Source organism: Porites lutea, chromosome 13 (genome assembly GCF_958299795.1).
Source record: "Porites lutea chromosome 13, jaPorLute2.1, whole genome shotgun sequence".
Taxonomy (NCBI): domain Eukaryota; kingdom Metazoa; phylum Cnidaria; class Anthozoa; order Scleractinia; family Poritidae; genus Porites; species Porites lutea.
In genome coordinates, this window is record NC_133213.1 from 8,810,411 (window position 1) to 8,833,056 (window position 22,646).

The 22,646-nt window shown below is 38.3% G+C and overlaps 3 protein-coding genes across 4 annotated transcripts; 1 reads left to right on the forward strand and 2 right to left on the reverse strand.

Annotated features, from left to right (window-relative positions):
* Positions 1-50: 50 nt before the first annotated feature.
* On the reverse strand, positions 51-1,514 carry LOC140922980 (cytoplasmic tRNA 2-thiolation protein 2-A-like). Its single transcript, XM_073373028.1, has one exon. The coding sequence runs from the start codon at positions 1,440-1,442 to the stop codon at positions 90-92; it is 1,353 nt and encodes a 450-aa protein (XP_073229129.1). The 5' UTR covers positions 1,443-1,514; the 3' UTR covers positions 51-89.
* Positions 1,515-1,601: 87 nt separating this feature from the next.
* LOC140922988 (GDP-fucose transporter 1-like) lies at positions 1,602-7,337 on the forward strand. Of its 2 annotated transcripts, XM_073373036.1 has the most exons (5): positions 1,602-1,751; positions 1,896-1,956; positions 3,902-4,042; positions 4,158-4,274; positions 5,179-7,337. In XM_073373036.1, exons 1-5 carry the CDS (start codon positions 1,693-1,695, stop codon positions 5,821-5,823), a joined length of 1,023 nt encoding a protein of 340 aa, XP_073229137.1. In that variant the 5' UTR covers positions 1,602-1,692; the 3' UTR covers positions 5,824-7,337. The 2 variants fall into 2 exon arrangements, with proteins under 2 accessions (XP_073229137.1, XP_073229138.1); XM_073373037.1 differs by lacking the exon at positions 3,902-4,042.
* A 1,446-nt stretch (positions 7,338-8,783) lies between these two features.
* LOC140922983 (uncharacterized) lies at positions 8,784-21,710 on the reverse strand. The gene is made up of 12 exons (XM_073373030.1): positions 21,552-21,710; positions 18,924-19,016; positions 18,042-18,122; positions 16,813-16,881; positions 15,840-15,965; positions 14,820-14,885; positions 13,838-13,916; positions 12,404-12,476; positions 11,497-11,587; positions 11,255-11,349; positions 10,294-10,523; positions 8,784-9,857 (listed from the first exon to the last, which is right to left on the reverse strand). Exons 1-12 carry the CDS (start codon positions 21,651-21,653, stop codon positions 9,661-9,663), a joined length of 1,302 nt encoding a protein of 433 aa, XP_073229131.1. The 5' UTR covers positions 21,654-21,710; the 3' UTR covers positions 8,784-9,660.
* Positions 21,711-22,646: the final 936 nt, after the last annotated feature.

Here is a 22,646-nt window from a genome sequence, read left to right on the forward strand (position 1 = left end):
GATTGTCGTCTCAGTCCCAAGGCTAGAGGAAAGAGATGGCATAACTCTACCCATTCCCTTCGCGCACACAAGATCATAGACCATAGAGGTCAACTATCATCTAATAAGAAATCTTTAATCTGTTCTTTCATCTGGGCTCTCTGTAGAATTTTGTTGGCAGTTTCTACAACATAGGCTGGCAGATCATTGGGGTTGAACTTTACATCTCTAAAGGTCAGCTGACAACCATAACAGAATGTCTCAAGAACAAGCTGTTTGGTCAACCAGCGACCTGATGATGAGCTAGAACACCCACTGTCACAATCACCCACACATGAAGATGCCCCAATATCAAGCTTAGAATCAAGCTTAGAATCACTGAGAGTTGAAAAATGATTGGGTCCCAGATTCATGGGAACTCCACAGAAGGCACAGTTTGTTGTATCATCTGAGGAGTCCATTGCTGATAACTTGTCTCCAGTCCTAAAAATTGTGCTGACAGTAAATGGAAAGTCAGCCTGCAGACCAGTCACAAACTCTTCTGTCAGGCGATCAATACTTGCATGAGTATGGCTCATTGTTCCTAGTGTTGTTATTGGCACAGTTTCCACACTGTTGAAGAAATTATACAGTGCAATTTCCTTGGTCGCAAATTCACGCATTGGTCTTATCAAGGTGACATCACCATGACGGTTGTCACTAAAGCCAGTGTCAAATGGCAGGTCAGCACCCCTTCCTTGAGAGACATCAGACAACAGCCGGATTGATATGCGAGTGGCACAGTCAGCTAACATTACTTTTGAATAACCTTCTTTCCTGGCAGTTGCAAGAAGTAACTGACATCGCAATGTTCTCAGTAGGTCTTCCTTTGCAGTCATAGATAAGGTCACGTCAAAAAGGTTTGAAAGTTTTTCTGCCGAATCATTACCACTTTCTTGTTTTTCAAATTTCTTGCAACAAATTGCGTCATCTTGTGCAGATTTCTCCAAGGTAAAAATGTCCTCCAAATTAAACAGATGAAAAGGAAATTCTGTCTTTGATGCTATACCTCGAATTCGTTCGATGTATTTCTGCCGTTCTTCCCTGGTTGGCTTCAAAATTTCCCCTTCATCAATGAAAGCGATTCCTGGTTCAAAACGAAGCTTTTTGGGCGCTCCTGGGCTCAATCCTTCACATACCAAGTGTAACATGGCGCTGGAAGAAGGCCCACCAGAAAAAGCCAACAAAACTTTTTCGCCTGCCCTGATCACACGTGCCTTTCCGATCGTGGCACGGAATTTGTGCGTGAAATACGCAAGAAAACACGGCTTACAGAGGGGATCATTCAATCGAACAACGACCACTGCTTTGTTGAGCAAGCATTTCATACACGTGCGGCAGCCTCCAAAGTTTTCCTTGACTGGTTTGTTTTCCAGACGAGTCGGAACGTTTTCTAAATCCTCGTTTTCTTGAACACTACACATAGTCTTGAAGAGCGGCGAGAACACAGATCGAAGAAAGCAAGACTATCTATTCGAACCCTCGTGGAGAGTCAGCCATTTAATTAATTACACTGGCTTACACGACATTACGCATGGTTACTAATAAACCGCTGGACAAAGTTTTCGCGCCCACCTTGTTAATTTACGTTTCCTCGTCCCTTTCTTTCTTGCATTTGCCGGGTTCTTTGCACATCGTTAGAGTTTTATCGGCTGAGGTGCGGGCAAAAATAAAATGACGGAGTCTGTTTTTGCGAAGTCTGTAAGAATAGCGGCAGTTGTTTCACTGTATTGGTAAGAAAATGGCTCAGACAATCGCACATATAAGAATGATTTGTTAATTTAGGCGGCGAAGCGTTGCCACGTTGTAAAACTTTGTAATGAGCTTCCAAATTTTAGGTTCCAGCTATTAATTTTGCTATTTTTCTGTATGTTTAGGGTGATTTCCATATCCATGGTGTTTTTGAATAAGTACTTGCTAAGCAGTCCGGATTTGAAGGTAAAAATAATTTCTGTGAGAAAAATTTTGAAATGTTCATCATATCTGCCCTAGTTTAAGCTTAATTTTATTTTTGTGAATAACTTAGTAAATGTAGAAGTAATGGTATACCGCAGAAATCGATGAATTTAAAGACGATCCATTTTATCAATTAATGTCAGAGCCTCTGTTTAGGAAGTGAGCCTGCCCTTTGGTAAGATTTCTGTGTAACCCCATACATTTACATGCATACATGTTTCAACCCTATTCATATTAAACTATTTATGATTCCCTTAGGATTATTCCACCAAATTGTCAAATTCCAGTGCTGTGTCGGGTTCAAGTCTCGCTCTGGCCACTTGCTGGATCTGTTCTCGCTTGTCCTGAGTCCAAATCCTAGGCCAGCCAACTGTTTGTCTGCTGCCAGTTGGGGTTTTTAATCCTGTTATGTTGTATTTGAATTATTTGCTTCTAAGGCCAGGTTCAGACACCGCTCCACTCATGTGCTGAACCTAAACCCATGAATTAAGTACAGCAAAAGAGTGGCGTCTGAATCAATTTGGTCTGTCAGTTTTAGTTAGGTGCGGCAAAAGCGTTTGGTGCGGCAAAAGTTTGACAGAGTCTGTCGAACTGTTGTCGAACTTAACTTAAGTTCGGCACACGGTGCACTGTCTGAATCAGATGTCGCACCAGTGTCGCTCCGAAGTGGAACTTATTCAGGTACCGGTAGGTTTAGGCCATGAAAAGTACAGTATCTGAACCAGGCCTAAGTATTTGAGTGCAGTACCTGTAAACTAGCTGCATAAGCTAAATGCACTTTCCACTATAAACAAGCCTTTAAACCTTTTTATTAAACCCCTTCATTAGGCCCTTTGCAGCTAGTCATTCACATAGTCCAAACCAGCCATGATAAAGAAAAAGGGATGCAATTGGAAAAGACAAACTAAGGAGAATGTTGTGAGCTCTTCATTCGTCTTGTTCCAGTGCATCCCTTGCTCTCCAGCATGGCAGTTTTGTACCAATAATTATTTTATAAATTTTAGCCCTGCAAAATGCACTTCTTGAGTTTTTTCAAGGTTCACATTGTTATTGCTTCCCGGTTGGGGTAACTGCAGTCGTGCTTTCATCCAAAAGTGACACAGTGGTCACCTCCACCTATATTTTTGCCATTAACCATTATTTTCACTCATCTCCTAAACTCATCTAGAGCCGATTTTTGATATTCACTAAGTAATAAGCACTTGGACAACTTTGCTTTTGACTCTGATACCAATTCTGTCACCAATGAAAACCCACGTTTAGAGTTTAAGTTGCTACCCCCCACAAAACAGAATACTAATACCTTTTAGGATAGCCTGTGCCATGGACAGAACTAATCCTCTGTTTAAGTCCTTCTTTGAGCCAGCATCCAAATCCTTGTGCTAGATCCTTCACTGTGTAACAGAATTTGAGTATGCACCATGGCTGGCCAGTTAAAAAGCCATTTTTCAATTGGCCAGTTACGTTAAAGGGAAATTCAAAACACATGTGGTAATTTTTTGAGTCTGCTTCTGGCCAGAACAAAAATCTTAGTGCTGCTTCACAGAAGTTACTAGCTGGGGTTAGATTATGTCTGGGATACAGGCATGGTTCGCACAGGGCTTGTAAAGTTCTCGAAAATTGAAAAATTGTTGGATATCCTTGAAAAGTCCTTGAATTTTCCACAGAAGTCCTTGAATATTTTTGAAAGCTCCTTGAATAAAAATTAACTTTCATTTAAATAAAAAACATGTTTTGGGCAAAGGAATGATTGAAAGCACAGCAATACACAGATTTTCCTGGGTGATTTCTGAAATAGTTTAATTTCCAACCCCCGCCCCCCCTCCAATGTCTCTCCTTTCAGCATGACTGCTTTGTAGAAAATCTCCCAATGAGGATGCCATCTGCAGTCATTTGATCCTGTTTGTTGCTTTCTTTTGCTTTTCAGCTTGATGCACCATTGTTTGTCACATGGTTTCAGTGTGTAGTGTGTCTAGTTTGTTTGTTTCTGCTGAGTTTCCTGGGAGAAGATTATCCCTGGATAGATAAGTTCCCAGCTTTTTCCATTGACCTGAAAGTTGCTAGACAGGTGGGTACGTGACTTGTTAGTCTGGCTAAATTGACCAATCACAGCACACAATACTGAGGTAAATCTCCAATACTGCCCTCATCATTATTTCAAAATAATTATCTCTTTTGCCTAGGTCCTTCCCCTATCAGCTGTTTTTGTTGGAATGATCACCTTCAATAACTTGTGCCTCAAACATCTTGGTGTGTCCTTTTACAATGTTGGAAGGTCCCTAACAACAGTTTTCAATGTGGTAAGAAAAATTATATAATAAGTTACCATTACTCTAGAGACAAGAGTTCTTCTTTTAACAGTGTACAATTATTTGGGTTTTTCATTTTGTTTTGTCTTTTTTTTTTCTGTCAAATTATTAAATTTTGTATTAGCTCAAAAGTGTCATAAACTGACCCAATCCTTCAACAGATATTTTGTTGGCAGACATCTTGGATCCAGTCTGATACAACAGAAGTTCATAAAACCATAAGCTAACAAACAAGACCATAAATTTGAGGGCTATTACAGTCTAACCTTGATATCATAATAATAATGGAATTTATATAGCGCTTATACATCGCTGTTCTAACAAAGGGACAAGGGACTAGCTAAATTTGCTTGCGACAGCGTATATCGAGGTTTTGTTATAATATTATCAAGGTTATTTTTCATATATTTTACTATTACTTGGGTTAAGAGAATCTTTTGTTATACGGAGGTCTTGTAGAGGTTATAATAGAGGTTTGATCACGGTTCCACTGTATGAAATAAAAATAATATTGTCATGAAACATGCAGAGCTTACAGACAATAGATAGATGAAAGTTGTTTATCATTTATTTCTAAGAAAGGAAACAAAAAAAAGGTACAGTAAAAATATAAGTAGTTATAAGCAATTCTGAGAATGAGTTTACCTGTATTTCTTTTAGAACTGCAGTAGAATCCCAATTTTTCAAACCTTCTTGGGAAAAGCAAAAAGGTTTAAGTTATAGCGAAGTTAAAATAATTCAGGGAAAATTACGATGTTTGACTGGTGAAGGGAGTTAGTATCAGTTCGAATTATCGGGAGTTTTGGAAAACCAAAAATTCAAGAATTCAGGATTCTACTGTAATGAAGAAAATTTGTTTTAAAATTAAGACTTTTTCTCTTTTACTTTTTCCTAGATCTGCACATACATCATTCTTGGCCAAAAGACGTCTATCAAAGCCATGCTTTGCTGTGCCATAATCATTTCAGGTTTTCTTTTGGGTGTTGACCAGGAGGGTAGTTCGGGAGAGCTCTCATACATGGGTGTCCTGTTTGGTGTGTTGGCAAGCCTGTGTGTTTGTTTGAATGCAATCTACACCAAAAAAGTGCTGCCTTTTGTCGACAATAATATCTGGCGCCTGCAACTCTACAACAACTTTAATGCAATTTTTCTGTTTCTGCCACTTATGGTCATCTGTGGTGACGTCAAAGCTATTTATGGTTTTGAAATGATTACATCCGCGTACTTTTGGGGAATGATGACCTTAGGCGGTCTTTTTGGAATTGCAATTGGATATGTGACAGGTCTACAAATCAAGGTAACGAGCCCATTGACGCACAATGTGAGTGGAACTGCAAAGGCCTGTGCCCAGACCATTCTGTCAGTCACCGTTAATCAGGAAATAAAAACAGGACTCTGGTGGCTTAGCAACATGCTGGTGATTGGCGGGTCAACTGCTTATACTGTCGTGAAACACTCAGAGATGAAAGCTCAACTCAACCAAAGGACCGTACCAACCAAAGGCAATGGAAACGAGAAAGGCGGTGATAATGTTGTTTAAATTCATTTTTCTGTCCCACAAGACATAAACAAGAACAAAATAATAATAGTAATTATTATTTAGGAATTGTACAAAAAAAGTGAAGTGGCTTTGATAAACTGGTAGATACTATATGTACATTCAATTCCTTTAAGTTATGTTTGTTTGTAAAGGAAAAGTTCCGTGTGATGTAAGTTCACATGGAGCCTTTTATCCCACACACCCTTAGCTTATTCACTCTTTAACCCTGCCCCAATATCCACCTACATATTCTCCGTACTGATCACCATACATTTTATTGAAGAACTTGTGAAGAGAACTTGTTTTAAGATCAAAGTATTTTCATTTAGGTGATCTTTTTATTAGTTGTCATCCTTTTCTCTTGATCTAATCCTACTGCTTTTTTGATGTTCTCGCTGCCGTTGCCATCATCTTTGGTTAAGCTCCCTAGTAAAGCTCCCTATTAACAATAATAATAATTATTGTTATTGTTTGTAGAGAGCTTTAGATTCTAAGATGAGGATGACTACGAGAAAGAGATTTTCCCAATACTAAGTAGTGCACTCGTGCAAACTAATGTCATTTTGGCAGAAAGATGCAAAAGCCATCACCATTCTACTATGAGTTTTATTAAGAATGTCGTAGGGGGCCAATTTTAGGAATTTTATCATTTAGCAATCAGGAGAGGGCTTTGCCTCCTTCAATGGAAATAACCTAACTAACTTTTGTGGTGAGAAAAAGTACTATGATGCTTTCCAGGGTGTCAAATTTAAGAGAACAGGCATGGAGACTTAAAGTTAAAGGTTGTCCCTGTAGTTGTCCTCGCCCTCGAATTGAAAATTGACGTTGGTCACTCTTGGGTTACCAGTAACCTGGAAGTGCCAAGAGTGAGCAATATCAATAGACTTTTTTACCGATATGGCAGCCATATTGAATTAATAATGGCTTTAAGGAGTATTATGGGATGCCCAGGGGGCATGAGCACGATCTGATATACTGGCATCAGAAAGTGCATGTAGATACTGAGCGAGTGCCCCCTTGGGCATACCATAATACTCCTTAAATCTAATCAATTCAATATGGCCACCGTATCAGTGACAAGGTCTATTTTTTTCCCAACAACATCAATTAGTTTTTATTAATTCATCATCAAGAGAGGTTATGGGAATGAATAAATAAATGATCACTAAATTCATTTAGTGTTTTGACCTTTTATCAAATTCTCTCAACTAATATTCTTTAAGGAAATGTACAGAGATCAGTCTAGAGAATTTGTAAGGTTGATAGTGGGGATTTAATTTTGTTTATTAATGGCATTACAATATGTCACAAGGTGTATATAATAGTGGTAAGGCCTTATTATATTTTAAGGTTGTTGAAAACTGGTTTAAGCCAATACAAATGTCAATTCCTTTTCTGCAGTGTGTAAATAGTCAGTTCATTTTTTTTTTTGAGTTATTTTGATTTAATATTGTTACTCATGCTTTGAATGTCTATCATTGTTAAGGGAATAAATTATTCTTTTCAAATTGACAGCTTTGAAACTGACACTTTGAACTTATAATATGTTTTAGAATTCTGTTTATAGGTCTGTGCTTAGATGGGGTTAATAGCAGTTTAAAGTTTAGAAATGCTGTTAGCTGGTAATAAAAAACATTGGACACAAAAAAACATTAAAATTATTGCATGATAAGAAAACTGTCAATACTTTTCGAATTTTAAAAGCTTCGGTAAACATCAGAAATGAGTAAAAAACTTGCATTCAAAGTCAAAGTTAATACTACTAACGGTTGTTACCTGGGCATAAACACAAAACCTACTGTAAAGTTTTGAAGGTAACAACTTCCAAAAGTTAAGAAATGATGTAAGAACTTCCTTCCAAAAGTAATAAATTATTACCGATAATTCTAATAGTAGCAACCCCAGAAATGATTATTTTTCCTTTTTCTTTGTTATGCTCAAAGGTCAGGAGAAGGAACTGAGAGAAAAGTCCGCCAATGTTAAATCACTAACAGATGATGGGAATTTAAAATGGTAAATGATTATTGTAAACAGTAAGTTGAAAAAGGTAATCTGTAACAAATTAAATTTTGTAAATTGTAAACTGTAATGTGAAAATCCTAATGGTATGACGTAACATAATATGATCAGGAGATCTGTAAGAACCATATTAATACAAATTGAACAAAAAATAATTTACAAAATGCATTTTATTCATATTATTTCAAATTCTGTAGTTCTTAGAACAAGTTAACTGTAATGAGATATCCAGAGTTCCCACATTCATAGTGTAATTTAATCATGTTAGCCTACAAGCAAGCTCTCCAGTTATGGTGAACTAGGTAAGGCCACTGGGGAACATGGCAGCAAGCAGCATGCTGTAGCATGATTTCTCCCCCACCCCCCCCCCCCCCCACAACTAAAGAGCTTGCTCGCAGGCTATCATCATGTTTTCTAAACAATATTTGACCACTGAAAATAACAAAACCCTGCTCATAACCTCCCAAAGGTAGCAACTTCACAATCTCACTTGCACAAATTTGTGACTTAAGAATAACAATAAAAACATAAAGACATAAACATTTTCTTTAAACTAAACATAAGACATAGTTTGAGCCTCTAGGTGAAATATAGCTTTTAATGAATGATGCATCTTAATTGTATTACATAACAGGGTATTTGCCAAAACAAATTAAATATCTTCAAAATTTCACTCCAGAGCACGGTTGCATAAAACAACTCTTAAGAGATTTTCTTTGCAAAACATGGGAAAGATACTTTCTGCGTTCCTCCCTATTCTCACTTCAATCCACCTTTCTGCCTGATGAGAAGGTGCAAGAAAATCTTCTTGCAGAAACTTTACTCTTCATCTAAGTTGCTTTATGTCACTGGGTTCTGGGCTAATAAATAACTTTCTCACGTTGAAATGAATACAGAAAACAAATTATACCAGTACGTGAACAGGGCATGCAAGTCATGTGTTTTAAAGAAAAACTTGACCATCAGCATCACATTTTCAAAATAATATTGTACCGTCAACTCTAAGACAGACACCTTTAGGACCAGCCGGCACTCTTAGATGACTGTCTTAAGGCTGATTTAAACGGTACAATTTTTGCTCACGACCGTCGTGAAAGTGAACTTGAAACCTACTTTGAGTGTAAAGGGGTAAAATCTAATGAATGGAGAGATCGACAGCTTTTACTTCAAGTAATATACTTTGCCTGCGTGAAGCCATGTTTTTTACCGAGCGACTTAAGATTTCCAAGTGCACTTGACTTAAGTGCTTACTTAAATCTATTAAACTTCGCTTCTAGTGTGAAGCTAACAATTATTATTACCAGGGCAAGGCTCAAAATAACAGACAATGTCTAGCCAAAATGGCATCTTGACACGCCAACAACTATTGAACAGTCAAGCACACTCACTGTTATTCTAAAAGAAACATCCAAATCCTCACCTGCAATATTAATCTAAGGGTGCTTTCCAAAAGTCAGAACTGTCCGGCCAGACCAGACATTTTGGCAATGAAATAGGCTTTGCTGAAAAGCCATCTCCTTTATGCATGATATTTAGGATTTGACTGGTATGTATGGTTAGGTTTGATTGAAAGTGAAATTCTCATTACAAGGGGAATGGGCTGGCCAGTCAGTTCTGACAAATGGAAAGCGCCCTTAGATTTTGTCTCTTTGTAAAAATACAACCATGTTCATTGACAGATAATTACTCAAGGATAAGTCAACATTTTTGTCCAATATTTTGACCAGTCAGAAAATTATTTTGAGCCCAGCAGGAAAACATTTTTTCATGGCTTTCCATGACACGCACCAACAGATAAATCCCATGACTTTTCACCTCTTAAGCATCCTCTGAACCCAGTGATCCCATGAACTGTGCCTTCTTTATTGACTGATCAATCTTGGATGCCTTAAGCATTGTCACAGAACCAAGTAGAGACATTGCTACCATCAGGTAGAAAGGGCCTGTCCAGCCATACTTGTCAGCAATCCAGCCAACAATTGGACCTTCTACTATGGGACCTAATCCACCAAAACCTGAGAAAATATTAAGATGGAATCCATCAGGAATTTGATTAATTTTAATTTTAGGTGGACAAAAACCTTGTACTCTTGACGGACGCCTCTATAAGATGGACACCTCCTTAAGACCTCCGTTAGAGTTGGTCCCTGCCTTTCTTTACTCCCTTTATTTGACTCTATATTATACTTAGTATAATTTATAATTGACTTTTACATTTCTTTGCTTTCTTTGTGGTGAAAGTAATATTCATGGTAGGTGCAGATATTACTAATAATATTTTGGGTAGTTTTTTTTTCTACTTACTTTTGCATTTTTGTTGAGTCATGTTTCATGCAGTTTTATTTTTGCGATTTCAATAGACAAATCATTAAAAAGGGCATTCAATTTCCCAATTCAATCCTCTGATACCCACTTTAGGCCAACAGTTAAAAGTTGAAAAAACTTACTAACCATTCACAAGTCCTGCTGTGGCAGCCTGTGCATTCTCTCGTTCACCAATTTCTGCAGGGATTGAGCCAGTTAAGTAAGGATCTACCCCACAGTTACAAGCACCAGCTAAGAACATGAATACAGCATTGACGGCAAATCCCCAGGTACCAGTGAACTGAAACAGGGCGAGGAATAGAGTGCTACCAAACAGTGCCAAAGTTACACCATAAATGGCCCTACCTTGAAGAAATCTGAAAGACATGAACAAAATTAACATGGATTTTTTTTAAACCTACTCCTTTTTGAGGACAGTCAAATATATATCTCTGCTCATGGAAACCTCCATAAGTGAACACTTAGGCTTTGGTAATAACCAATGTCAGAAATTATTCGGCCATAACAGTCCCGGTGTCAAGAGAATTCCACCAGTACTGTAAAGTTAGAACTGTTACCAGCGTGTAAAGAAAGTTGTGTCTGTTAGCCCCAGGGCTGGATTTTGCCATCAGTCTAGTGAATTCTGTTCTTAACTTGCCTTACAGGCACAAGAATTTTTTGGGAATTCAAATTACAATAGGGATAGTTACTTCATGTAAAATTGAAAATTTTTCAAAAATTTATGTGAAAGACCCAAGGCCGCTTCTTATGCTGATCTGATGAAGTGAATTCTGCAAAAACAAGATTCATGATATGTAGCACATGGAAACCAGCTTTTGTTGATATAGGCTTGCATGGTTAAATAAAGTTGATGTTATCTCTCTTATCTTATCATGTTACACTATATATTTTCACGTCAGACAAGACATTGTGTGATCCATGCAATCTTCGGGTAAATGAGGGGGGGGGGGGGGGGGCTAGTTATAATGACTTTCAGGCTAGTACATGCTAGCTGCAGTACAACTCACTTAAAATAAAACTGACTTTCTTTGCACCCTGTGTTGCATGTTCCTTCAATACACACTGTGAGAAAACAGTGAAGAAATACCTGGTTACAAAGAATCCTAACATGGCAGTACCCAGTACTCCACCAATTTCAAACACCGTGGACAAGTAGCCTGCCTGATACTTTGAGTAATTGAGCTGGAAAACAAAAAAATTGAAAAATGCTGCTTAGTCTTTATTTTCATCCCATATTTTCAGGACACTTACTAAGGATTCAGTCAAGACTGACTTGACTGTATTATCAAAATATTCACCTGGCTATCAAAGCTGTTCAAAAGTACTTACTGCCTGGTAAAGATACATGGGAAGCCACATGTACATGCAGTACCTCACAAGCTTTACACAGCAGCTGGCCCAGCAAAGCTCTGGTACCATCCTTATTGTAAAACAAAAACAACCACAAAACATCAGAAATGCCAGCTTCTGGATATCTAAGATCTGGAAACTGTCTCTTTAGCCCCACTCCAACCCCAACAAAGAAAAATTGACCCAGTCCCCAAATCAAAAGGTGGTGTGCCTCAAAACATTATACTGTATGCATACATGCCAACTCTGCCCTCCTGGATTATCCAGGAGTCTCCCGGATACAACACCAATCTCCCGGTCTCCTGTACTGGTCACCAAATCTCCCAGATAAAATCAAGTTATGAGCTTTTCTGTGCTTTAATTTGGAACTTATCTCATTTTCTCCCAAAATTTGAATTTCCTTTGATTTATAGTTCGGTTTCTGGGTCATTTTTGCACATATTTCATCACTTACAAAGATTATTTCACCATATATTACAATCATAAAAGCGAATTGTGATGGTCTGTACCTCATGTAAGAATTCATAATGTCTTAAGCCAATTACAGGTGATAAATTAGAGACTGGATCGAACTGTACTTATCAGGGGGTCGGGGTGGGGGAAGGTTGGTTGTTGATATTCACGGGGGTAATGCAAAAGAGATGGTCTTCAGATTTTAGATTTCCCGAGGTTGGCATCTCTGCGTATGTTGTCTTACATGAGTTACAGACCATCAACTGAACAGTCACTTCCATGACTGAAATGACAAAACTATCTGCAAATTATGTTGAATGTGAAAGAGTTAAAAATGAAATTTTATCATGGGGTTTCTCCCAAGAGTCACTCTTTAACATACTGTACTAATTTAGATATTTTGACACAAAAACTGAAATTCATGTAATCTTACTTTAATTTCCAGAGTTGACTGTAAGTCAACTGATTTGGTTCAGGAGAAGATCCACTAGACATCTTACCTGTTTCTAAGGACAACAAAAAACAGCACAATATTATTCCTCATTATATCAATAAATGCTGTGCAACAATTTAATTTCTTAACCATCAAAAAACTTGTTGAACGTCTTGCACATTGCTAGGCTATAAGCAACAAGGTAGGGCTGTAAAGACGGACATGAGCCAAAGGCCGAACTGGCCGGAGCTTATTCTAGTTTCCTTAGCATGGAGCATGCCTAGGAAAATTGCTACTCTCCCCTGGGTAAAGAGAGACGAAGTGGAGTAAAATTCCTTGTCTAAGGAAACAACGCAATGGGTGAGGCTTGAACCCCAGACCTCCAGATCCTGAGTTTGAGGTGTTAACCACTAGGCCACATATGCATACATTCCTCCATCTAAGCAACAAGAATGAATAGCAAATGTAGGAAGTTTGCTTGTTGAATCACTTCTACCACACACAATGAGTTTGAGAGCTTTCCTCTTACAAACTCCTACACACAATGTAGTTATATAACATTACTGGAGAAAAGATCTTGAAACTTCTCTCTGTTATTTTTGCTGTTTGCTGCTTAAGATTGAAAAATATTAACTTCTAATAATGGTTATTTTCAATGTAACAGCCCAAAAGCACATAATTATGAACAAATTGCAAACTGTCCCATGGATGGGATAACCACCATCTTGGGAGGTGGGGGGGGGGGGGGGGGGGGAGGTTGTGTGACTCAGTGACAGCAAGAGCTATCAATGGCAGCTGAAGTCCTGCACCCCCAGCAGGCTGGATTATGCATGATAGACACACGGGGTAAAGGGAAGGGAGGCAAGAAGAAGTTTGCTCCCCTGCATGGTCATCTACTGTCTTGGACAAAAATGTTGAGAAAAATAGATGTTACCATGTCTAGTTCAAGATAAAGCTCTTGAAAGGACTGGCAAAAAGAAATACTCCCCACCCTCTCCTACCCCTCCCTCCTCCCAAAAAACAAATCATTATACATTGCTGGGAAACTGCCCTCCTACCCCTCCCCTAAGCCAACATAAGCACTTACTTCTCACTTAGGGCAAAATGTTAGCTTAGGGGAGGGGTAGGTGGGCAGTTTCCCAGAAACATCATGATCCAATAAAAACAATGTTGAAGAGTGGCTGGATCAGATCCTGACTGAACAACTTTGACCAGGGTGGGATGAGGGGAGGGGCCACAGCAGTACCAAATATGCAGAATAGGCAATCTGCGAAAGAAAGTGCAAAGTTTTCAAACTTTTTGTCCAAGATTGTAGGTTGGGGTTAAGTATGGGGCTAACGATCCCACCTTGCTACAATGAAAAACCGGCGGTTAGTTTAAATTATACAGTTAACCAGTTAACCAGACTTAACAAAATTAAATTTTGCCATTCACCTACTGTCTTGGAAGCTTCTGAAATGCCAAGTTCTGAAGGAGAATGAAGAAAAAGAAACACTAAAATTCCAACACTGCCCTGCAAAACAACCAAGTTTTATTTCATGTTAGAGAAAAACTGTACCAGAACATTTTAAAGAGGTGTCTGCCTTATGATCGTAAGGTGTTTTTGAAAGAGAACTAGGACAATGATTAGTTTCATACAGTCACTGATGCCTGCCAAGAGGGATTGTCAGCCTTGGATGGATGACTTCTCTTTTCCCTCTAATCTGAACTACTGCACATTTTTAAGAATCGTATTGCATGCTATGCAGATTTTGTGTCAGGCAGCATCTCCAGAAACCTCAAGTTTTTTGTTACTCTTTGTTTGGTATTATTACTGTCAGCAACTTACACTGTACTTTAAAATCAGGCCAGATTCTTTTTCGACCATGATACTTACAGTGCTGTTCTGGATGCTTTGCACAATAAAAGAGTCATTAACTTTGTAATTCTAATGCTAGGACCTGTATGAAGTGGGCGTGGCTGATAATGGTAGGATTTGGATCAGGGTTCATGTTAAAGCATTTTTAAAGGTGAATGCATAGTCACACCTGCAAATGAATCCCTCTGTCACGTAGAATCTATAGAGTTTTTGGACTTCAGGTTCAGGAAGTGTGTAGCACACAATGCGATTCTCATCTCATGAAAGGCAAGTTACTTACATATCACCAGTGCTACAACTGAGCATTGAGTGGTTTTTTAACTAACAAATTCATAATGCGACTTGTTTGTGACTAGTTTGAGATGCTAGGAAGAAATTCATTTTGTTTTCTTCATCACAATGTCAAATACTTCTTACACAACTAATAATATGAAAAAGCTTGATTGATATTGTTTAATACTCTTCTTGACTTCACAATAAAACGTTTGCCAAAATATTTGTCATTAACTGTGATATACCCTGATACGTGCATACTAAACTTTTAAAAATTAAACTTACCACTATTACTGAGGGGATCAAGAATATAAACCTCATGTCTTGCATAAAGTGAGACTGCAACTGAACCTGGGCAAATGAGATAATAAATCTTTTAACTTGTCTATCATTACAGTGAATGGTTGTCTATCATCATTTCAAAAAAGGTTAGGGAGCCTGAAGTCTTTTTTGAGAAATGGTTTGGGTTGAGATTGCTAAGCACCCTTCTAGTTGAAGAGACTCCACATAAATAATAATTATTTTGCCATGTGCCATCAAGCACAATCAGTACGTACCGATTTCCCTAAGCAGGGTACTTTGAACGCTCAACACTGGTAAAAATCACCAACTACCCATCAAGGTTCAAGTGTCTGCTACTCAAAGTAAATAATTTTTTAGGTGGGATAATGATTATGTCATATTTGTTTCTTAACACATTTGTTTGAAAAAAAAACAAACATATAAAATATATTTTTTAAAAAAGCATATGTGAGGAAAGAAAGGTGCTGATATTATGGTTAAACCTCTTCAGCGCCCTTTAAATATTAAGAACTTTCCTAAGGAACCCCCGAGTAGGAGGGGTTAGTTCCCATTCCATACCTTCCCCTGCTTGAAACTGACTCTTTTCAATCTACTTCATGGCTGCCTAGGTTTCTCAATAGAAGCTGGCATCTGGCAACTGATTGCCGCTAAAGGCGTTAAAGCGGGGGGCAAGGGGGGGGGGGGGGGTAGGGAAGGGTAAGAAGGGAGAAAAAAGGGAGAGGGGTTAACGCCGGCTATTCAGGGTAGATTGCCGCCTACTTTGGAATTTGTAACCACTTAATTACTTTGCACTCTAATAGCTGCTTTTCCCTCCCTAGTTTACGGCTTTTCCCTTTGTCACTGCTGCCTACTTAGAGTTGGGCAGTCGCCTACTTCAAATGCTATTGAGACCCTGGCTGCCTTCTTTTAATCTCCAGCTACTTTAAAATTTTTGGAGAACCCTTATCCTGAAAAAAAACAAGCTTCACACATTAATTTTCAAAAAAATCACATTTTACTCACAGCCATTGCTGTCCCTAGGATTCCACCAGCAAAGCTGCTTGTTCCAAACAAACCAAACACAGTCATCCTTTGTTGGTCAGAGAACCAGTTGGTTAGATTCTTGACACAGTTTGGCCACGCTGTTGACTGTCAAGATGTCAAAATGTAATTATTTTTGAAGTTAGACACATTGAGTGTGTATTATAGAAATGAAGAAATAAAGAGGTATCCGTCCATAAAGAGAGGTTTAATTGTTTATAGCTGCATGCTGAAAACATAAAATTTTTCTAAGACTTTATGGAAACCAAGTGGTCCTGTCCATTCAAGGAAAATGAAATTCCCAGATGTGATCTCAAGGCAGGGCTGTCAATAAGGGCCAGTAGCTGGCCAAAACTGCCGGCTAGTTCACCATCCTTAGCCGGCTACTTTCATCTCCTTCTACCCTAAGTGAGTCATAACTGCTAACAAAAAATAAACTCCATCGAATAAAATTATAAAGCATCCGTTTCTCAGTTTTGAATGACATTGAACGCATATTTAAACACGTTCAGATCTATGAAACCTTCAAACCGTGCAATGTCATGGAACGCCTGGGACATTTAGACAGCATTGTTTCCAGTCTTGCGTGTATTCCGACAAAGCAACATGGCATCTGCAGTGGAAATACCTCTTGAACACCTGCGGAAACGCAATTTCCGAGACTCTTAATTTCAAAATGTCCCTAGATGCCTTGGCCGTCAAAAACTTGTGCCTTTGGTGCGAGTTCCAAAGCCGCCTGCTATTCATTAGCAGCCTGCTACTTAAATAATTTATGACAGCTCTGTCAAGAGATTCCCACATTGACAGAGAGGATCTTGTGAATGCCACATCAGACCAGAATGTGTAGAGTAAGATAATTGTTCAAAGCATCCTCTCACTGAAAGGGCCAAATAATGAATGATGGAGGATTTATAAGCAACAGAAAAGAATAAGCTTTGGTTAAAAGAAAACTAACCTGTGCCGTTCCATTCAAGAAAAGCAGCAGCGCAAATATCAACAAACTGTTCCAGTATCCAAAGGATATCTAAGGCAAATAATATCATGCATGCATCAAAATATTGGCTTGACATTAGTACAACATTAACACTGTTATTGCTGAATATTGTTAAGGCTAAGTTAAGGCAAATTCCAGGAAGAGACATGGCCTTAGAACAGTGATTTACGACCGTCAATCAAGAAATTTACTCTTTTTAAGTAACTACATCAGTCCATCAACATTTTTGGGGGGTGATGAAGCTGGAAATTGTTTTGAACCAACTGAAGGAAAAACTGTTCCTTTAACCTGCTGCTCCTTAGTGATTAATTTTGTAAATGTCCATATCTCCAGAGGAGAGGAGCGCTACAATGAGATGCAAAGAAAATGAAATTGAAACTAAGCAAACAATATCTTTTCTAGGTTCCAACAAAACGAAACTTATCCAGTTCATATGACCATTATTTTGGTTATTTCAAGGGTTTCATTAAGGACATTATTGAATTTGATGTTAAGAAAACAAAACTCCTAAATCCTGGGCATTCTGTGGTCCTTGGGTACACTGTGGTACAAAAGGGTGATCTTTAACTAGTTTGCATTTTTCATTTTTCATCTGTTTTTTCTGCACCATTCTGAATTTAAGTCATGGGCAGAACATGGTCATGTGCTAGACAATCTAAAAAGCTCATTTGCAGCAAATTGTTTATCAAGTTTCTCTCTAACAAAACAATCACTGAACCATGACACCCAAGATATTGAACATATTTTTGATGAAAGGATAATCAAAGCGGTGTCCAAATCTTAAAACATACCATACATGTAAACCCCCATTTATAAGCTCACCTACCTGTAAACAAAAAAATACATCCAGTTATAAGCCCCACCCTCTAGCTTACAAGTGTCGAAATGAATTTGACTTGTTATGACGTGTTGAAGGTTAGCTTAAAAACGCAATCAAATCAAAAAGTATTTTTATCAGCACTGCTATGTAGCTTCTTTTGAAACACTTTTTTGGTCCAGTTATAAATACCCCGCTCCAAGATAAGCCCCCCGTTTACAAGCCCTCCTACAACCCCTTACGAAGTTGTATGAGCTCAGCGCTTATAATCAGAAGTTTACTATACAACAAGTGCAGTTTTATATACATTTCTTTTGGCTGAACTAAGCTAGTAACAAAAGTTAACAAAAAATCAAAAATGATCAATGCTTACCATAGATAAAGCAGACCCTAAAAGGCAGCCAGCAAGTGCTACTCGAGGTCCATATTTGTCACCAAGTGATGATAACATGATCTGCAAAACAAGCAGGTGTCAAGCTTTTAACCCTTTAATTAGCCCCAATATCCACATACAATTTCTCCAAACGGGTCTCAGTGCATTTCCATAAAGAATAAGTTGACAGAATTTGATAAAAGTTCAAAGCATTTGTCCTTTGGGGATTATTTTATCTATTCTCACAACCTTTTCTCTTGATTGTGTATTGATTGTTAGAGGAAAACAAATGTTTGTCGCTCTTGGGACAGCAGTTTTTCCAGCTATTCTGGGGTGGCCCGATGCCTCTAGCAGGGGCACCTTGTGACTTATATACGAAGTTGCTTGCTTCAGTTCTTTGCAAAGTGTTGTTGCAATAGCTTGTTGTTTGTGTGCCATTTTGTGCTTTTGCTTTTCCCATCCCTCCCTCCCTCTTGAGGTGAGGGCCAGGTAAGTATTGGTCAGTAAGTATTCCACTGAATTGTTCAATGTGACGGTGCCTGGTGGGGGCCGCTTACAGGGTTGCCATGGATACCTCCTCCTAATACTAGAGCATTGCCTGGCTCCACCAACTTTGTAGGCACCAATGCCCAAGCTCATCTATTGATGACGAGTTTAAATGCATATCAATGAGCCCAAGGTGTCTACCCCTAACCCTCCCTGCCACCTTAAGCATTTCAAAATGCTCTTTTCCTGACTTGTGTTCTGGGACAGGAATAGAGAGTTTCTCAAGGACTTCAAATGGGATGGACATGCTTTTCAAAAATTGAAATAAAACCCCCCAAAAAACCAACAACCAGAAACCAGAAAGACCAGCAATGTGCACAAAATAAAAGTAAATACCTGCATAAAGGCATATGGAAGGAGGAGAGCAGTGTCTAAAAACCCTAGCTCAGTCTTTGAGAGATGGAACACATTTGCCAGATCTGCTTTGACCTATCAAAACAAACAGTTAAAAAATTACAGTGTTAAGTTGCCAGACAGTCTCTGGCAATAAACAATTTCATATTTTCCACTTCGCTTTACAAGTCTACTGATGTTGAAAAGTGGGTCCACAAGACTATAATTCAGGCCACTGAACATTAACTGAATAAGAAACCTAATAACAATGCATAAATTGGATGTGTGCATTATTTCCCTTTCTCTACAAGGACAGGGTTGTCATTTAGAGCCGGGGGCCGGGGATTTTCCCTGGCTACTTTTATTGGAAAATAGAAGAAAAATAGAACCAAAAGAAATCCCTAGTCATTTGATTCTCCGCCAACTTGTTGTATTTACCCGGCAACTTGAAATCTCAGTGACAACCCTGAAGGAGTGAGCAAAATAATTTTGCTATTATTGGAAGATACCCAAGTATACGCACAACAGTAAGTAGCATACTTGGTCAAGATAGCACAGAAGTAACCCTTAATCTTATAAAGTTCAGATAATTTTTACAAACACAAAAATATGCAAGGGAATGTTTGAAATCTTAAAGCATTTTAGAAGAACAAACATTAGAGATGAACAAGAATGGTGTACTTGCAATTTAAACTAAAACAAAGGAGATTGAACTAGAGTAAGCATTATCCTTTTGCAATTGAAAATACAGCAAAAAAGACCTTTTTAGTGTGAAGTCCATTTTCAAAAAGATTTTGTGGAAATTTACATATGCTTTTAAAAAACCTATGCGCGGCAAATGAAAGATTGGCCTTTTCTCAAACAGAATCCGTTTAAATTTTGAAAATCAGTTGAGTAGAACCACTATCCATTTCACTTTGAAAACTTCTGGTGACAGTTGTCTTCAAAAATGCAGGGTCTTGAGCAAGTGAGCTATTGTCCTAAGCCCAAAACTGAATAACAATGGTTACCAAGGCTGAGACAATGCCCATTCAAGAAAACCACTCTGCTGTAAAAAAAAGCTCACAACTGCCGCAAATTTTAAAGCCAATACAGTGTGACATCTGACTCATTCGAACTGCCAGCTAGATTGTGGAATGAATAACACTGAAATTGCAGAAAGCGTAAACAAACGGGGGCTCTTTTCAGAGCTCTTAGAAACATATGTGTTGACTCGCACACAGTATCCCCACCGTTCAAGCAAAAACATAGGCTTTCCATTCCTGATTTTTTGGAAATGACTCATTCAGCCTGAAAGACTCCCAAAATGTTTGGTTATTTCTCACATCAACTTCTATCGAAAAAGGAAATCTACGGGCAGTTGGCTCTTGTAAAAGCCTTTAGGTGGGTGATCATGTTTCTCCATTTTATAAACAAGTAACAAGTCTGTTGTCATCTGAGACCGGAAAAGGAATATTTATATGTTCACATACTATGGCAAAGACTTGCCACAGGATCGAAAAGCGTCAATGAGGATCCTGAATTATTTGACAAAATATTCATAATTGGCCGATGGGACGCGAACTTGACAGAAAATAAAAAAAACTGCGACTGCTTAATGATACAGTTAGGGTTTTGCTACGGCTCTATAAAGTTTCAGATTGATTTTATTTTGCTCGAAAGTTTGCCATTTGCATTTAATACAATGCCTTTTTTTCTCTTTTTTTGACCGCGCACTACTCTTTTTGACTATAGATGTCACTTACCGATGTAGCATGTTTAACAACTCCCTTTAAGTGCTTTTTTCACACATTATTGTACGTCTGCCGGGTCTATTCGGGAGACCGCTGAGGGTCAAAGTGAAATAAATGATTCTTGGTAGCCGGACAGAGAGAACACAATTACTTAATTATTATTGTTGTGGTATCTCAGCGTGCATGTAGTCTATTAAAAGCAAATGCCTTACTCCATCATTTTTCTATCGTCATGTCACTTAGCAGAAAATGAAAAGCAGCCCGAGCTTTTCAGAGCTGTACTGAGTGGAATTGAAAGAAACCTTTTCCCAGTCATCATAAAGTCAGTTATTTTGTTCGTTGAACCTGGATTTCGACATGCAGTAATTTTATAGATTCTCTGTAGCGCTTTGTTCGTACTTCTAACAGTTATGCTTGGAGTCATTTAGAGGCGTACAGGTGTGATTTTTCCAAACAAAAGAAAAACAACAGAGCGATTCGGCTATATATTTTACATTGTTAGTTTAACCTGCCTACTTAGCTTCATTGCGTTCATGGTAACCAATGAAATTGCCTCTTCCTTAGCATTTTAGAATAACAATGGACGATATGACAGACCTTGAAACTTTAAATGCCTGTAAGTAAATGTCCCGGGAACAATTTAACCATTTCACCCGATGATGTATCCAGGATAAAGATTCGTATAGATGGAATCTTAATAAATGTAAATCCGCTTCTCATGAGTTTATCATAAAATACAGATATCAAGGATTAATTGGAAGGCAATGTTAACCCTTTAAAAAATTTAATAGGTTAAACAAAAGTTTCTTTTCTGCAAAGACGGCATTATTCAGAGAATTCACGTAATACATTTCAGAGCGTGTCATGTCACGTCGGACAAAAGAGCTCTTATACTTACCACACCAAGAGGTTTCCGAAGTAAATATGTCGATGCATAACTTAACCAAGTCATAAAAAGACAAGCTGTCTGTCTGCCTTTATACCCATCCATTGTGATCATGATAAAAACAGAAAAATCACAAAGAAATTCCCAGTAACAGAGAACACTTGCAGCCCGCCATTTTGAGGTGTGAATTACCTTGGATCGAGCACGGACTGGGGCAGAATTATTTTGTTAAAATATTGACGTCAGGGTGACGTCATTATCGGTCGAGGCAAGAAAACTCTGTTTGGGAAAAATTTGGTTGACTTTGAAAAAACATACATATATAGAAAGATATAGGTTTGAGTAAAAGTTTGATTTAAAAAAAAAAATAGACAAAGGGCAAGTGGAATGAAGGGAATTCTCTCAGGGAAAAGTTACTAAAACTGTTTGGTCCCAATCAATATAAATAGCGAAAAAATCAGAACCAGTGAGACTTCTAAAGTATTGTAGACGATACCACCATACACCGTGAAAACAAAAGCATATTTAACAATTATTCCTCGACTCCGAATGGGCTCTGAGTCAATAGCGGCCTCATGGGCTATTGACTCAGAGGCCATGAGGGCGAGAGGAATAATTGTTTCAGTAAAATCCAACTATTTGGTCAAAAATGTCGAGACAAAACAACTATAGCTAGCAAAACGCGATTCAGCCTCCGTTGTTTTGGTTTTCAAAGCGGGCGCTTTTCGCTACTAGTGGGCTATAACATATAGCTTAGTAGTAGCTCAGCCAATCAGAACGCAGCATTGATAATAGACCATTTAATAGTTGGACATTGCGCGGCCACATTAGCATACACAAACGCATTTCCGGTTGAACAGAAGGAAGTACAAAGGACGTACGTGAGTTTTGCAAAGTTTACCAGCCTCCTCTGAAAATAACCGATAGGTATGCATGGCTTCCTAAAGAGTGTATTCTTATTTATTTTCCCTTCCTGAGGAGTCTTAATATTTTGCACGTTGAATATTAAAATGCTAAAAACGTGTAAAATTTACGCGTCGCGTTTCACTTTTCCATTTTTAAAGTTTAAAGGCCAAGTAAGGCGTGAACGTCACCAGGCAACAACCA

Coding starts and splice junctions, on each gene's coding strand:
- LOC140922980 (XM_073373028.1), bottom strand. CDS start 1,442: ATGTGTAGTGTTCAAGAAAACGAGGATTTAGAAAACGTTCCGACTCGT.
- LOC140922988 (XM_073373036.1), top strand. CDS start 1,693: ATGACGGAGTCTGTTTTTGCGAAGTCTGTAAGAATAGCGGCAGTTGTT. Junction 1,957..3,901: donor TAAGCAGTCCGGATTTGAAG/GTAAAAATAATT, acceptor TTTGCTTTTCAG/CTTGATGCACCATTGTTTGT. Junction 4,275..5,178: donor TAACAACAGTTTTCAATGTG/GTAAGAAAAATT, acceptor ACTTTTTCCTAG/ATCTGCACATACATCATTCT.
- LOC140922983 (XM_073373030.1), bottom strand. CDS start 21,653: ATGATCACAATGGATGGGTATAAAGGCAGACAGACAGCTTGTCTTTTT. Junction 12,477..13,837: donor AGAAGCTTCCAAGACAGTAG/GTGAATGGCAAA, acceptor TGTTGTCCTTAG/AAACAGGTAAGATGTCTAGT. Junction 10,524..11,254: donor TTAGGATTCTTTGTAACCAG/GTATTTCTTCAC, acceptor CATGTCTTTCAG/ATTTCTTCAAGGTAGGGCCA.